Source organism: Procambarus clarkii, chromosome 60 (assembly GCF_040958095.1).
Source record: "Procambarus clarkii isolate CNS0578487 chromosome 60, FALCON_Pclarkii_2.0, whole genome shotgun sequence".
NCBI classification, from domain to species: Eukaryota; Metazoa; Arthropoda; class Malacostraca; order Decapoda; family Cambaridae; genus Procambarus; species Procambarus clarkii.
The window spans coordinates 17,749,113-17,761,851 of record NC_091209.1 but is presented as its reverse complement, the minus strand read 5'-3'; the positions used below and the strand labels follow the sequence as shown (position 1 = coordinate 17,761,851).

The 12,739-nt window shown below is 47.3% G+C and overlaps 1 protein-coding gene across 5 annotated transcripts in view; it reads left to right on the top strand.

The window, feature by feature from the left end:
* Positions 1–12,739, top strand: part of tei (teiresias) — a 121,662-nt gene that overhangs the window by 69,651 nt on the left and 39,272 nt on the right. For 4 of the 5 annotated variants that reach the window (XM_069307631.1, XM_045756064.2, XM_069307628.1 and 1 more), the window contains 2 exons: positions 4,729–4,824; positions 10,211–10,467. In XM_069307631.1, coding sequence (XP_069163732.1) covers positions 4,752–4,824; positions 10,211–10,467 — 330 coding nt within the window. In that variant the 5' untranslated portion in view covers positions 4,729–4,751. Of the gene's footprint in view, positions 1–4,728; positions 4,825–8,354; positions 8,576–10,210; positions 10,468–12,739 lie in introns of those variants that run through there. The other variant, XM_069307632.1, reaches the window with a different exon arrangement.

The following is a 12,739-nucleotide window of genomic DNA, read 5'->3' as shown; positions in this document are numbered from 1 at the left end:
TGTTACACACCCCCAGGAAGCAGCCCGTAGCAGCTGTTTAACTCCCAGGTACCTATTTACTGCTAGGTGAACAGGCGCATCAGAGTTAAAGAAACTGTGCCCATGGCAGACGTGCGAGATAGACCCGTTGAAAAGCAGAGGTGCAATATGCCTGTTGAGACAGAACATTAGAGAGAACTTGATAATCACTTCCAAAGGATACCTGATCATCCAGGCTATGATTCATACGTCTGGCTGCCAGCAGCTGTGCTCAAACAACCCGGTTGACCAGGAAGCCTGGTTAGAGACCGGGTCGCTGGAAAGTTGATCCCAGGAACCAACATAAGGTAGACTGGTAGTCAAGCGTACCTCACCAGTGACGCCTCACGGGGGAGCTTGTCTTGGGAGGGAAAAACATCGCGGAAGCGCGGAATTTATACCACGTGAAAAAACGCAGCTCATCCTGTAAAGTGATTGTACCACACATTTTAATATAACGAGAATCACCATAAACTGTTATATAACGAAAATCACTATAAACTGTTATATATCGTAATTGAAGAAGACATGCGAGTGGTTGTGTGACCTTTAAAAGTAGTCGTATTGGGTATTTAGCTCCTTTGTTGCGGAAGTAAATGTTCCGTCTCCTTTATGGAACGTCCCTCCAATGCTTGAGTTCGTGAGAGTTTTTGCCTTGCATACTGCATGCGAGAAGCAACAGTTAGGTGGGTTCTTTCTATTCTATTTCAATATATCTTTTTTTGCACTCTCTCTCTCTCCCGGGCTTTGTATAATGCTTTCATTTCAGTGCTTATATTTCTCGACGCTGCATTTTGTTTTATTCTTGCGAGAGAGCGTGGCATTATAGTCATTCCGAGACCAAGTTTTTAACCCGTTTAGGGAAAGTTGTTCACTAATTGGGTTCGTTCTCTAATGATGGGTCGTAGGCATGTTGCTAGTACCTCCCTCCCGCTGCACTGGTTTGGGCTCTTGTTAGACGATATTCCCAGCTTGGTGAGAGTGTCATTTATAAATACCTAGTGTGTGTGTGTGTGTGTGTGTGTGTGTGTGTGTGTGTGTGTGTGTGTGTGTGTGTGTGAGAGGAAGTGTGGGGCCAGGTGTGTGTGTGTAGGAAGTGAGTGACCAGTTGTGTGTGTGTGTGTGTGTGTGTCTGTGTGTGTGTGTGTGTGTGTGTGTGTGTGTGTGTGTGTGTGTGTGTGTGTGTGTGTGTGAGAGAGAGAGAGGACGGTAGATTATGATGACGTGGGCTTGTGGGTTCCACTTTAGCATGTATGCAAATGAGGTGTACCCTGTAAAGGGTCCATCCAAGCTTTAGTTCCTTGCTTCCTGATGCGGTGCTTGTCTCCCATACTGGTGGCTGAGGTGGGGGGTCCTTGTCGCTTCTGATCCCATTTGTCCTTATTATCGTTTCCTTCATTTCTTTCAGCTCCCTAAATATCTTGCACCTTACTTGGTTCATGTTATCAGTTATTGTTTCCTCCCCAAGGTTTAATCCCAGGCCAGGCCGCCCCTAGGGGTCCACTCCGCCCCTCATCCCCCACCTGTGCGCTGATGGCTCCTCGTCCATGTCTCTTCTCTGTTGTCTTGTGGGGTATTAATATGGCAGACAAGTAGGTATGATACAGGATGGAGAGGAATAAAGAGAGACGGGGTGTGGAGAGCGTGAGAGTGAGTGAAGGGTGAGGGTGTGCAGTGAGGAAGAGATAGATGGTGAGAGAGAAGGAGATGGGGTGAGATAGTGGGTTAGTGAGAGGTTCAGAGGGAGAAGGTTTGGGGAGGAGAGGCTGGGGTGGGGGTGGGGAGGGAGGGAAGGGAAGTATCAGGGGGAAAGCACCAAGCCATTTCGACTACATAGCACTTGTAAGGGGTCAGGTTAGGATTTGGGATGGGACGAGAGGAGAGTAGAGAGAGAGAGAGAGAGAGAGAGAGAGAGAGAGAGAGAGAGAGAGAGAGAGAGAAAAAAAAACGAGGTTATGAGACAGATAATTTCGTACTCGCATGCTAATTTGTACGTACGTGTATGTGTGTGTGTGTGTGTGTGCGCGTGCGCGCGCGCGGGCGCGCGGTCATTTCAAATTAGCAACAATTTTACATTGACCAAATGAGACACACATTTCCTATTACATTCTGATGCTATGGGTATTAATTTGATGATCTTTGAGTTACTTGACGAGTTAACAAGATATGTAAATAACCTCTTACAAGGTTGGCCGGGCGGCCATTGCAAACAACGGCCCTTAAGAACATTCTAACACAAGCCTGGCCGGGCTTGGGGAGTAGATGAACTCTGGGAACCGGCTCCAGGTAAACCGTAGGCAAGAACTCTAAGAGGGTTATTTACACATGTCCAATTTCCCGGCGTGCCACAAACACAATCAGCTTCCTTGGTGTTATCTCTTGTTGGCGCCGCTCCCAATCCTCGTCTCTACACGTGGATTTTGATTTTCCTTTCTCCTCCCTCCCTCTTTCTCTCCATTTTATTTTCAACACTGTTTTCGTAAACTTTGCAGTTTCTTATTCGTTCCTTCTAATATATATATAAAAGAGGAAACTAGATTTATTCCTCCAAGGAGTGCCGGACCAACCGGGCTGTGGTGGGTATGTGGGCCTGCGGACCGCTCCAAGCAGCAGCCTAGTGGACCAAACTCTCACAAGTCAAGCCTGGCCTCGGGCCGGGCTTGGGGAGTAGAAGAACTCCCAGAACCCCATCAACCAGGTATCAACCAGGTATCTACTAATCAGTCAAAGGCTGTCGGTTATAATGCGTGTAAACAGTAGTATCTCTCGCCCATAAACTCTTATCACTATGACACAGACATAGCAATGACAAATTGGCATAAAACAAAGATGAAGTTGTACTAGGTCTAGGTATCCCCAGCTATGTTGTTAAGCCTTTATTGTTCCAAACATTCAGCTCTGATAGGAGAGGAATTACATTTTCAACGGCCCGAGAAGACTGGTATAACAAGTTATGACATGTCTTAAATTTGATTCTCTCTCTCTCTCCATTTTCACATGCAAGAATAATCACAAAAAACACGTGATTCGGTTATGCATAAGTATTCACAAGAAAAATTCTAATACAATTCCGAATGCTTTCTTTTTTTCACCACATTATCGAGGAATTTACAGATTTCCTCGATAATATGAAATACGAAAACGTTCGGCATTTTCGTTTCATTTTCACAATGAATACTTACACACACACACACACACACACACACACACACACACACACACACACACACACACACACACACACACACACACACACACAGGGGAGCCGGTGGCCGAGCGGACAGCACGCCGGACATGTGATCCTGTGGTTCCGGGTTCGATCCCGGGCGCCAGCGAGAAACAATGGGCAGAGTTTCTTTCACACTATGCCCCTGTTACCTAGCAGTAAATAGGTACCTGGGAGTTAGTCAGCTGTCACGGGCTGCTTCCTGGGATGTGTGTGTGTGGGGTGGAAAAAAAATTAGTAGTAGTATTAGAAACAGTTGATTGACAGTTGAGAGGCGAGCCGAAAGAGCAGAGCTCGACCCCCGCAAGCACAAGTAGGTGAATACAACTACACACACACGGGATGAGGTACCTGGGGCTTTGCAATTACTTTATTCACTCTTGAGAGATGTTCTTGAGAGCATGGTGATAAGACATGGGGAGTTCTCCAGTGCAGACGGCTGATCACATGACCCTACATGACGGACGAAATGTGTATTTTTAGTTTCACAAACTATGCAACCCTTCGTATAGTTTAGGGCAGCTGAATAAATGGCAATGTATATTAATGAAAAAATGTGTTATTTCCTGGTTGTGTGTGTGTGTGTGTGTGTGTGTGTGTGTGTAAACAAACACTGGTGACCCCTCACCGCCAATATTTGACACTAAAATACTCTACACCTTTGACCTCACATAAATGACCTTTATGTGGGTTATCGATACGCGAAATATTCATTTACACTGTTGCTATATATAATATTTCCTGGGCTCAGTTAATCGTCCAGAAATCTACGAAAAACGCCTCCAGACGTAGCGTGGTTTCACTGTTTGTGTTAGTTACACATACCTCGCTTTACCTTGAGGTAATTCCCAGGATCAGTTTCCCCGCGGCCCTGTCTCTGACACCTGGTTTGGTAGTCAGGTCAACAAGGTTGTTAGATGCCTCTGTTCGCAGTCTTACGTAGGAATTAAATCCTGGATGAACAGTTATCACCAAGTTCTCTCTTGAATACCGTGAGAGGTCGGTCAGTTATGTCCCTTAAGGGTTGAGGGATGGAAGGAAGGAATTATCAAAGCACCAAGCCATTACGACTATATAGCACTTAGAAGGGATGTCAATATAAGGATTTGGTTGGGACGGAGGTAGGAATGGAGCCCAATCACTTGGACGGTCAGGGATTGAACGCCGACCTGCATGAAGCGAAAGCGTCGCTCTACCATCCAACCCAAGTGGTGAAACATGTATAGAGGGTGTGTTGAAATCTTGGGTCCTTGATGTTGATAGAATTCTCTCTCTCTCAGCGTACCTATTGCACTACTGGCTTCCACTGGTGCTATTGTGCACATCCTGCCATGCCTCGTGGTGGCGCGAGGAGTTATTATATCCCAGAACCCCATCAACCAGGTATCAACCAGGTAACCAGGTACTGCCGCGTGTGCGGACGTGGACGTAGTCCAGTGATGGGGGTGTAGGAGGGTCACTAACACTGTTGTTGTCTTCCCCAGGCGTGTGATGGGTGGAGTGCAGCATGGGCGGTTCCCGCTGGCTCCTGGGCCTCTTCCTCCTCCTCCTAGGTCACCCTGCCATCATCCAGGCCACAGGTGAGTACACCCATTGTCCCCAGGTGAGTCTAGGTGTTGACCACAGGCTTTGTCACACAACAGGGACACCTCCACGTAGACCTAACAGGAGTAATCGTAAATACTCACATTGACAAGTTACCTTGATGTGTACAAAAAATACCACAGGGGTAATAATTGCTGCACAACACGTGTACCGTTCCGCCAGTGATCCGCCTACAAAACAGGTGGAATGATGCTGGAGCAGTGTGTCTCCTGGGTTGTAATCACCATCTTGAATACTGACCAGTTCACATATATTCTGACCTCTCGTAACTCACCAGAATGCCACAATACCGATGTTACAGGCACGTCTTCCCCCCCCCCCCCCTCCCCCCGGGGTGACACCAAGAATCAGCTCAAGAAACATCGACGCCATTATTCCAATCTCAAATCAGAGCAAGAGGCAGAAGTGAGGAAGAGACCCGCCTCTCTCCCCCACCACCACCACCACCAAACTTTACCAGCCAGGGATTAGACCAAGTCGAGGCGGAGGGTCCAAGTAAGCCTGTCTGTCCCGACGGAAGCTGGGATATCCCTCAGAAAGCTGGGATATCCCGTCGCTTCCATCATCAACCAGATTTCACAAGAGCTAAATTGCACGCGACGGAACGAAGGATCTTAGCTTGACGCTCACCGAAACTTCATTCATGTTGCGTGGTTGCGAGGGTGGTGGTGTGGTGGTAGCTGCACTAGCACGGTGGTGTGGTGGTAGCTGCACCAGCACGGTGGTGTGGTGGTAGCTGCACCAGCACGGTGGTGTGGTGGTAGCTGCACCAGCACGGTGGTGTGGTGGTAGCTGCACTAGCACGGTGGTGTGGTGGTAGCTGCACCAGCACGGTGGTGTGGTGGTAGCTGCACCAGCACGGTGGTGTGGTGGTAGCTGCACCAGCACGGTGGTGTGGTGGTAGCTGCACCAGCACGGTGGTGTGGTGGTAGCTGCACCAGCACGGTGGTGTGGTGGTAGCTGCACTAGCACGGTGGTGTGGTGGTAGCTGCACCAGCACGGTGGTGTGGTGGTAGCTGCACTAGCACGGTGGTGTGGTGGTAGCTGCACCAGCACGGTGGTGTGGTGGTAGCTGCACCAGCACGGTGGTGTGGTGGTAGCTGCACCAGCACGGTGGTGTGGTGGTGTGCTGGTAGCTGCACCAGCACGGTGGTGGTGTGGTGGCTGCTGGTAGCTACACCAGCACGGTGGTGGGTGCTGGTGCAGCTACCAGCACGGCGGCTCCCGCCTTACAGATTACCAGCCGTTCTCGCCAATATTCCCACATTACACTTTCATATCCCTTATCTGACGTAATGGACGCTGCCAGAAGTCTCAGGGGGAATTCTCTGTTGAATGAAGCGAGTTAGTCTGCTCTCCGGCGTACTAACTCTCCTGATAATCATGGCATGATATACGGTTGTGTAGCGTCCAGAGACCGTAGCCTCACTAGCGGTCCGTCCACCAGCGGGCCCAGGCTCCACTGTCGCCAACTGCACCAACCACTCATTTTTATGCAGGTCATACGTCTGGCAGCTCTGGTGATCGTATTTGTTAAATCTGTTCATTAGGTTCTTTAGGCAGCGCCAATATTCTCGCTAATACAACCCGCGGTTGTGGTGACATGTCAGGCTGGCACTGCTGTTGATGTGGTCTGGCACTTCCTGACATCTACGTCAGGGAGCGACGTACCTACCCTACCTTACCTTGAGGTGCTTCCGGGGCTTAGTGTCCCCGCGGCCCGGTCGTCGACCAGGCCTCCTGGTTGCTGGACTGATCAACCAGGCTGTTAGACGCGGCTGCTCGCAGCCTGACGTATGAGTCACAGCCTCATGCACCCTGGGCACCACCACATCCGTGTCACCCCTTAGATGTGTATAGTGTACAAAATGCTGAGAGACCTATAAAAGCCAGTTAAATTATTAGAGACGAGGTCCAAGAGCTGAAGCTCGACCAGCACAACTAGTTGAATACTCTGAGCCAGACAAGGGGGTGAAAGAGACCATCGTCCCGAGAGAGACCATCAATACGTGTTGACCAGACCACACACTAGAAGGTGAAGGGACGACGACGTTTCGGTCCGTCCTGGACCATTCTCATTCACAATTGACTTGAGAATGGTCCAGGACGGACCGAAACGTCGTCGTCCCTTCACCTTCTAGGATGTGGTCTGGTCATCAAAATAGCCTAAGCTACTCTATAGCTTTGAGATGTGTTTTATTGTCTCAATCAGCGTACTTGAACTTGACAAACGTTTGGGGCACGACGACAGATTCGAACCAGGGAGTCAGATTCACGAAGCAGTTACGCAATTACTTACGAACGTGTTCATCTTTCCTCAATCTTTGACGGCTTTGGTTACATTTATTAAACAGTTTACAAGCATGAAACCTTCCCACTCAACTGTTATTATTGTTATAAACAGCCTCCTGGTGCTTCAGAGCTCATTAACTGTTTAAAAATTGTAAACAAAGCCGCCAAAGATTGAGAAAAGTTGTACACATTCGTAAGTGCTTGCGTAACTGCTTCGTGAATCTGGCTCCAGGCGGAGTAACCTTTAGTATAATGTGGTCCAGTGGTAAGGCGCATCAAGGATGCTATTATTTATATTGAACAAAACACCTTTGCCATTAGTTGAGATTTATACACCAGTAAATATAGTATATAAATGCACAAAGACAGTGCTTGGAATATCGAATAGAAACAGTAATAATAATGTTATGCCCACAATTTATAACTTCACCGGAGTAGGAAAAGTCGGCTATAATCGTGCAAGTGGCTCATTAGGCCACAGTTACAGCCCCGCTCCTGTGCCAGCTAAGTCCACTACGGGCTCACCATAGCCCGTGCTACTTGCCCCGCTCCTGTGCCAGGTAAGTCCATAACGGGCTCACCATAGCCCGTGCTACTTGCAACGTTTTGTTTCAAGTAGCGAATCTTAAACAACAACAATCATTAGGCCAACATTACTGCAATAACCTGTATAAGAGCCACACACAGTTTCTCTAGTGCAACCCGTCCTCAGACTAAGTCCATTCCATCCAGCGGTCGACCCCAAAGACGCATTCATCAATTTTAACATTCTGTTCATTCAAAACAGAACTTTTCTAAAATATAAATTAATAGTAATATATATTAGCATATTGTGTATATACAGGCATAGGTTAGGTTAGGTGTTTAGGTTCTGTTGGCGATTATTTGTATTTGTAGTACGTGGGTGAAGCATTTACAGCGTTGTGGTTCGAACAAAAGTCGTCTCTTCCGGAAGTGTTTGAACGACATTAGGTGTGAGTCGTGTGTGTAAACAGTTTTTCATTCATAAACAGAGGGTTTGGCGGGTGGATGGAATGGACTTTGGGCCTTTGTTTAAGAAGCCCGGCTGTCTAGTTAGTGTTGCTGGCCGCTCTCTCTGGCGGGGGTCGAGCAGTAACGCGGGTCCCTCGCTGTGTATGTAATGGAACCCTTCCCTTCTCTTCCCTTCTCTTCCCTTCTCTTCCCTTCTCTTTACATTTTGCATATTTTTGCTTGGTTTTTATCTTCGCGATCTGTAACTAGAGAATATTTGTAATACCACTGTACCTGTCCTATCGCGACCCTTGCTTACCTTTGTCCTACTCTGTCGCTTGTTCCTGTGAGGGGGGTACAGCCGCCTCCAACAGCCTGGTTGACCAGTCCAGCAACGAGGAGGCCTGGTTGACCGGGCCGCGGGGTCGCTAAGCCGGGAAATCACCTCAAGGTAACCTCAAGGTAAGGAGGGTCCTGGGGGCCAGATTCACGAAAGCAGTTACGCAAACACCTACGAACCTGTACATCTTTTCTCAATCTCTGGCGGCTTTGTTTACAATTATTAAACGGTTAATGAGCTCCGAAGCACCAGGAGGCTGTTTATAACAACAGTTGAATGGGAGGTTTTCATGCTTGTAAACTGTTTAATAAATGTAACCAAAGCCGTCAAAGATTGAGGAAAGATGTACACGTTCGTAAGTGTTTGCTTAAGTTCTTTCGTGAATCTGGCCCCTGGTTGGGATGGTGAGTATTTGCGGGAGGGGGGGGGGGGGGGGGTTCTGAGCGGCCCTGTGGGGAGGTGTTCTGAGTGTGTGATCCTCTGAAGGTGGGAGGGGGTATTGTTGAGAAGTTGTAACAGTCAGCTGATATATGCAAATATAATTTCACCACAGAAAATGTTGTTCTATAATTTTAGCATAACTTACAATGTTCAAAGGAGAGATTTTAATGTACTTAACTCTCATTTTGCTCGTAAGTGTTATCATCTTTCAGGGCTTGTATATATTTACTGAAATGGGGAATTGCTTAGTCTTATGAAATAAATGTTGTTTATTTAACATTAAATAACTTTCTACACACACACACACACACACACACACACACACACACACACACACACACACACACACACACACACACACACACACACATTCATGCTTTTGTAAATAGAGTGGTAGACGGTTGGAACAAGTTAGGTGAGAAGGTGGTGGAGGCCAAAACCGTCAGTAATTTCAAAACATTATATGACAAAGAGTGCTGGGAAGACGGGACACCACGAGCGTAACTCTCATCCTGTAACTACACTTAGGTAATTACACCCCCCCCCCCACACACACACACACACATTGAAAATGTCCGTTCTGTCTGACCTGAAAAATCCTGTGTCTGACCATCTGTCTCCTCAATGTTGTAGCCTTAGTGCTACAACCTTCGTTTTTTTCAAGTAATTCCTGTTGGGTACGTGCCCAAAATGGGCAGGTTGGGATTGGCATCAAAGACGAAAAAAAAAAACAGTTCCACACGACACTCTGCTAAGTGACTCCCCCCCTACACAAAAATCTTGCTATAACATTGACTCGTCTCTGACTTGTTTACCATACCTTAAAACTTTGTGCCCATCACGTCAAAATAAAAATATGAATCTAATCATGATAATTACCATTTAAATCTTAAATAAAGTTTAGTGATATGTTTTTTTTCGCCTTAGACTTTTGGATACACTATGTGAGAAGTGGGGGACTTTTAACATCACGTAGCTAGTTTTTGACAGCCTGAACTCCCCTTCATATAGTCTAGGGTAGTTGTACAAATGCAATATTACCTAAATTTGTTAATAAAAACAAAATAACCAAAATCTTATTAAAGCTATTGTAGGAGGGAAGGGATAGATAGGCTATTGTAGGAGGGAAGGGATAGATAGGCTACTGTAGGAGGGAAGGGATAGATAGGCTACTGTAGGAGGGGAGGGATAGATAGGCTACTGTAGGAGGGAAGGGATAGATAGGCTACTGTAGGAGGGAAGGGATAGATAGGGAGTATTGTACCCTTTAGTATCGTGTATGATAAAAGAATTGCACTTGGCGTGTGTGTCAACAGATATGCGATACCTGCGTCACAGTGGAGGGCGGGAGGGCGGCGGTGAGGGTCCGGCCAACACCACCACCACCACCACACTCCCTCCCGGCGACCTGCTCCTCGACGACGTGGTTGACCCGAGTCTGGGCTTGGAGGAGGTGTTGGTAGTGCGGGGACAGGAAGTCGTTCTCGAGTGTGAGGTCGCCGACCACGTCAAGCCCATCCCTGGAGATGACAGCGTCGAGGGCGAGGTCCGCTGGTTCCACGACGGCACTCAGGTCAGTGACAATATGGTCTACAGGTGTTACAGCTGCTCATTGATTTTGTTATAATATCCATTACGTATCTTGTTTTTAAGGCTCGTGATATACTTAGAGTATAACTATTAAACACTCATCTACCTGTATGATAATTCCCTGAAACATTAGTTAACATACGTTCTAACATTCAAGTTCAAGTATGTTTATTGAGATAAGCAAGAAATACATCTCAAAGGGATAGAGTAGCTTAGGCTATTTCTACCTGTGTTTTGCATTCTGTTGCTTATTTACTACTGCGGTTCCTCTCCTTATGACGAGGGTTTAATATGTTTAATACTATATTTAATATAGTTTATTTTTTATTGAATATTCCTTTGCATGATGATGTGGTCACCGGGAGATTGATTGTTTGGTGTCCTCAGGTGGTGGTGGTGGTGTCTTGAGTGTGTTAGTGTGGTGTCCCCAGGTGGTGGTGGTGGTGTCTTGAGTGTGTTAGTGTGGTGTCCGCGAAGGATGAAGCTAGGACACCAGTATTAGTGTCCGTGTCTGTGTCGTGTGACGAGGGAGAGTATTGGGGCAGTACTCCCACCCTTGATGGGGGGGGGGAGAAGGAGAAGTACAGTACCCCTGGCTGGGGAGAGGACATTACCCTGGGGGGGGGAAGGAGCGTACTCAGAGAGGACACATGTTTACCACGAAGACTACTAAATGAACTTTGTTGACTATTACGTGGTTGTATCGTGTTGGATGGGTGACTGATGGATGGATGCCTATTACTACTATCGTGTTGGATGGGTGACTGATGGATGGATGCCTATTACTACTATCGTGTTGGAGATACCACCTCTCCCCTGAGCTGAACGACTGAACACCTAGCTACACTTTTCTCCTTATTTAGCCCACTACCGTCAGCGAGGAAGATGGTTTTCTTTAGCCCCGACCTTTTCTACCACCACCACTTTTTGTTCGGGGCTTTGCGTATATTTTTGTCGCTCTAATATTTTTTTGGGCTTCGTGACAAGTGGTCTTTGAATTTGTGTGAATTTTTGTTCAGTACACTGGATTACTTTAGTGAATCTTTCTTTAGTTACGGCGAGTGTTGGGCGTTTCGGTAATTTAGAGAGCGAGAGAGAGATAGAGCGAGAGAGAGCGAGCAGTTTTATCTCTCTTGTTTGTAGCTTCTCACTTAACTATAATTGTATGTGTGTGGAGCGTGTTTCTGAAGCCACTACAGTTGTGGTTTTGAGGCGCACATTTGTGGAGGTACCACTGTAGCCGACAACACTGTGTCCAGGGGGAGAGCTCCAGTCGCGCTCAGCCCAGCCAATCCTAGCTAATCCTAGCCGAGGCAAGCCTTGCTTGCTTGCCTGCCTTGCGTTGCTGAAGCGATCTTATCCACCGCCATTCGACATCCACTGACTCGAGGACTCCCCCTCTTCCTACTAAAGTGAGGCTCGACCCCTCGTCTCTGAGTTCTGTTTTTCACATATCGCACCAGAAATTCCTGTCGTATTTCCAGGCCCGATTCATCACTGCTGGCTCGTTACAACACTGTCTATAACTACCTCTGTCCGCTCTCCAACTGCATTGTAGGGGCTCACTAATTGTCCCGGTTTGTGAACACGCCAACATGTCGTCCTCTAGTGCAGCGCCTGCGATGTATAGAGTACACGGGTATTCAGTATACTCCCAGCAAACTTAATATTGACAGTACAACAATGGACGTGTTCTAGGTGACAATAGACACGTTCCTGTCACAAGTGGCTATGTGGGTCGGCGGGCCTCCTTGATGGAGTTCTGGGAGTTCTTCTGTTGCCCGGCCCGAGGCCAGTCTTGACTTGTGAGAGCTTGGTCCACCAGGCCGCTCCAAGCAACAGAGTTATCCCACGTCGAGGCTGTTATCAAGCTGGGAGTATAACTCCTAGCAGCCACGCTAGGTATACTCCGGGTATACTGGAGTTTATCTTCACTACCTTCATTTCCCTACACCTAACGCTTGCCCAGAGGGAGAGTGTGCAGGTCAAGTGTTAGCTCCCAAGTCCCACCTTATAAAGTAATAGCGCTCAGTTTAAGGCAAGGACTATTCTGTGCTGCTATTTATTATTTATGTTGTCAATTTGTATACTGAGTTTGACCCGAAACCATTCCTTTTATGTACAAGTCTAAAGCAGAAGTTCTCTCTCATATCATTTGTGTGTGTTAGCGTCCGTCCGTGTTGAGCACCGTGGAGTGTGTTCCGTGTTATTATGTACTTGATGGAGTGTGCTCACTTGGGAGTGTTGACAGGTCT